Source organism: Leishmania panamensis (genome assembly GCF_000755165.1).
Source record: "Leishmania panamensis strain MHOM/PA/94/PSC-1 chromosome 20 sequence".
NCBI lineage: Eukaryota > Euglenozoa > Kinetoplastea > Trypanosomatida > Trypanosomatidae > Leishmania > Leishmania panamensis.
In genome coordinates, this window is record NC_025866.1 from 1,976,268 (window position 1) to 1,980,637 (window position 4,370).

A 4,370-nucleotide genomic window follows, 5' to 3' on the forward strand; every position below is an offset into this window, starting at 1 on the left:
TTCATTTAAATAAAAAAAAAAGAACGGGAAGCACTCAACACGGTGAAGTGCAGCAAGAGCGCTGCACGTATCTTCATTTCCTTTGGTGCTCGCACCACTTTTTCCCCCTTTTTGTTGGGTTGTTGCTAAGTAGCTGCGGCTGAGACCTTCGTGTGTGCTGCTAACCCTGCACCCCTTTCTCTCTCTCTCTCTGGCACTCTTTGACCTTGGCGGTGATTGTTTTCCGTGTGTGTGCGTTTCTCTGCCTGTAGGCCTTTTGGAAGCACTAGCGTCACTCATTTTTATCTCGAACTACACCTGTTCGCTTGGCTCTTGTTGTTGGGTTTTCTGTTTCTCACCCTTTTGCCCTTCCCGAGGGAGGACTCGTTGGCTTGCTGGGTCTCTTTTTTTCAGGCGTGCGCCACCTCTTCGTTGCCGTTTGCCTTCTTTTTTTTTCCTTTTTTTTGGCTTTTTTCTCCGTAATTGTTTGATCACACCTTTTTGCCTTGTGGATTGTGGTGGCGTGCGTGTGTATGTGTGTGTGTGTGTTTTTTTTTTGCTCTTTCTTCTCTGCCGCTCGCGTGCACGCCATCTCTCTCTCTCTTTCTCTTGTGCGCTCGGAATTCGAGCACAAGGAGTTTTACGCGACGCCGGGCTGTCCTCCGTGTCTCTCTTCTTGTACAGCTGTTCGTCTTTAACCACAGTTGTGCCTTGAGCTTTGCTCCTTTATATATATATATATATATATATTTGTTTCGTCTCGCTTATTTCTTATCGCTTGTGCATCACTTGTAGAGCCCCCCACACGCTGCCACCCCGCGACTCTACGAGGAACGCTGGTATCCCACAGGTGTGCGTACAGTTCACAGGCACAAGTACAACTGTGTGACGCTTCAGCAGCTGTCCCCTCTTTTGTTTGTTTCGTGGGTGTGCGTGTGTGTGTGGGTTAAGTCTCAACACCTCAAGAGCAAGATGGGCGCTACCCCGTCACGCGAGGCGAAGCCGACCATTCGGTCGCTGCGCTACGGCAACCACGAAATCGGCCTTATTCCGATCACTCGCACCTACTTCAACAACCAAAACCCACAACTGCGGCAGCAGTTCATTCGTGTTCGCAATGACCCGAACGTGCGCTATAGCCACACACGCCTTCGCGGCTACAGCATGGCGGAGTTGCCACCTGCCAGCTATACTGAAGAAGACCTGGAGGCTTATCTGGACACGGTCGAGCGCGGTCTGTTTGACACGAATGAGGAAATGCTCGACGCTGGGGCGCTGCAGACGCCGATGATAAGCATGATGCAACTCCAGTACCTCCTGCAGTGTGGCGGAGAGGTGGACCTGTACGACCCAACGCTCGAGAAGGAGCCGGAGAGCGACAAGGGCAGCCAGCCACCCACTTCCGTGGAGCCGTTCTTACTCGGCGCCATCGGCACGTCATTGCTGCCGTCCTGCAATGGTGTAAGCTTTAGTGACGTGACGACTCCAAAGAACCCGTGCCCACCGCGTGAAAATGGCTGGCTGCAATCCACGTCCCTGTCCTTGCGCGCCTCCTCGTCGGGCGAGACTGTCAAAAACAGCCCCGTTCACCCGGCGTCCGTTGTGTCTGCCACTGTATCGCTCAGCGCCACTCCATCGCACATGCTGCTGCCCCCCACCATGCCTGTGGCACCCCCGCAGGATGAGAAGGCGGAGAAGATGCCGAGCGCCGAGGACTGCGCCACCGACTGGTTCCTCAAGCTCAAGGGCTTCCTTCAGTCGCACCACCGCCGCACGGACGAGTTCTGCCGCCCCAGTTGCAATGCCACCTGCAAAGACAATGGTCAGTCTTCATTCCTGCCTCAGTTCTACAAGTCTGAAGAGTACCTTCGCTTCAAGCGTGCTGTGCGGCCCGTGCCGTGCGCGGTGCTGTTTATCTATGTCAACAACCGCGAGGAGCACGACTGCTTCACGTTCCAGGGCCATCGCGTGAACGTCATTGGAAGCTTTGACATGCGCAGCCACGATGACGACCACGACGACTTCGCACCGACTCTGCAGATCCGCAAAGCTATTCTCAAAGCTGCCGGCGACCGTACCCTTGAGCGTGTGCTCGCTCTGTCGACAAAGTACTACCTGGATAGCTTCACCGAGATTGTCCTTCAGCAGCTGCAGCGACGCCCTGTTGCGGAGCTGTTGGTGGGCCTTGGCGAGGAGGCGCGGAGCTTGTTGTGCAAGGTGCCCACCGGTTCCCCCGCTGGCGGCTCTGACGGCTGCCCATCCATGTACGACCCTCTTTCAATTGCGAGGGCGCTCTTCTACGAGCGCATCACAAAGCTACCGCTGGTGGTGTCGTCCCCCTTTAACAACTACCCTGCCCTCAAGTTCATCTATGACTTCACTTCCCTCACCCACAGCATCGAGGACAGCCAGTTCGTCCGCCCAGGCGACCTGCGTCTGTGCACGTACGACTGTGAGAAGGGCGAGCGAGGAATCATCTTTCTGTTTCACGGCCGCGCCCTGGCACTTAGCTGGCTGTGGGCGACGACACAGACACAGACGTCCACGGTTCGTGAGTCGTGGGCACAGTACACACTGTGCGAGCACACCCAGTCCCGTGAGCGGCGCGTGCAGCACTGGCTGACCACGGACCCACGAGCTAAGACGCTGCTCGGAGACTCGGCGATCACCGCATGCTTCGAGCAGCACCTCGAACACCTCCACAGCGAAATCGTGCGCGCACGCAACACCCCAACAGAGGACGCGAGGTCGTGGTCCGACGTGCAGGAGTACAGTCATGACATGAAGCTTTATCGCATCTTCCTGTCCCCACTCTGCGGGCCTCTGCTCACGACGGTAAAGACGGCAAAGCCAGAGAAGCCAAAGGACCGCAGCAATGCCAAGAGGTCGCCAGCTGCCAACTCTGCTCAGAGCGCCGCAGACGGCGGCAATGCATCGACGTGCTCTCACAGCAGGGCCGCCTCGGATTTGCGGTTGGTGATGTCGCCGTCGGCGAGTGCTTTGCCGACCAACAGCCGTAGCAGCACGCAGGCACGCGGCAAGAAGTCCCCAAACACTCCACTGACGGGCCTCAGCACGTCTGGGCGGACCCTTTCCACCTCGAACTTCTCCACCAGCGCCACAACTCTGGGCGGCGGAAGCAGCAGCAGCGCACCGCTTTACATGAGCGGCACCGCCCCCGGTGCCTTCCTGCACCCGCCACCCTCCCTCAGCGGTGATGGCGCCACGCGGGTAACAATGCCAAGAAGCTTCATGGCGCCTGCTGCCTTCGCTAGCCAGTCAGCTCCGATTGCCGGCATGCCTGTACCGATGCCCATCTACTTCACTGACTCGCTGGAGCAACCACAGCTACAACCGCAACCCGTGTCGCCGATGCTCGTGACCTCGCCACCGACAGGGATTTCCTTCCCCATGGCGACCGCACCTTGGCCCCTGCACTCCTTCATCCAGTCGCCGCAGCCGCCACAGTCGATGATGACGTCACCGAACCAGCCACCTGCAGCAGTCTCCACCCCATACGTTGTTCAGGTTTCGAGCAACGGTGTGCAGACGCTGATGCCCATCACATTTGCGTCGACCCCGAGCTCGAACACGCCAAGCATGAGTTTCCAGACCGACGCCTCCAACTCGAGGAACACAAACTTCCAGCACGCACCACAGCAGCCACCACCGCCGTCGTTTTCAGCGCCGATGATGGTGCCGAACGGGAAGGGCGATGCGTCGTCACTGTCCTCCTCGCAGCAGTCATTTGGGAGCAAAGGCACGCCGTACGCAGGAGCTTCCATCCTCAACAGTATGACCCCTCCAAACCCGCATCCAGCTCACAGCCTAGACAGCGCCGCTACCGCTGCCGCGCTGTACCCAAATATGATGACCGCCTTTGCAACCGGGAACGGCGGTGCCACAATGCACTCTGTCCCCCATCATCTGGCTCCGCAGCAGACGACCGCACCAATGTTTGCGACGATGCACCCCGCGTTAGCGCAACTTACGGAGAATCACACGGCGTGTTTAGCCACCCCGAAAGCCTACGTTCCTGTCGGCTACTTCAGCACGTCTGTGCCCGGATCTCCTCATATGCCACAATAAAAAGAGCGTCCCCCACCCACCGAAAGGCGAGAAGGTCAGGAGAAAAAAAAAAGCGTCTTTTACTCGTACAGGCACACAGAGATTCATAATAGCACCGTCGAGGAAGCGTTGCCTCTTCTCTTGCACTCACTTCAACACAAGCGGCAAAGAAGGGCATATTCTCCGGCGCAGAAAAAGGCATATGTTTTTAGGCCCTTGGAACGTTTAATGTGACTGTGTGTGGGGGGGGGGGAGTGTCACTCCCCCTTTCTCTCTCTCTTTCTCCCCGACCCCTCCTTCCACCCCTCGGGGTTCCTACAACC

General features: G+C 57.5%; 1 protein-coding gene across 1 annotated transcript; it reads left to right on the top strand.

The window, feature by feature from the left end:
• Window positions 1-951: 951 nt before the first annotated feature.
• LPMP_204930 (hypothetical protein) lies at window positions 952-4,068 on the top strand (the record flags this gene model as incomplete). Its single annotated transcript, XM_010700390.1, has 1 exon — window positions 952-4,068. One exon carries the CDS (start codon window positions 952-954, stop codon window positions 4,066-4,068), a length of 3,117 nt encoding a protein of 1,038 aa, XP_010698692.1.
• Between the last annotated feature and the right edge of the window lie 302 nt (window positions 4,069-4,370).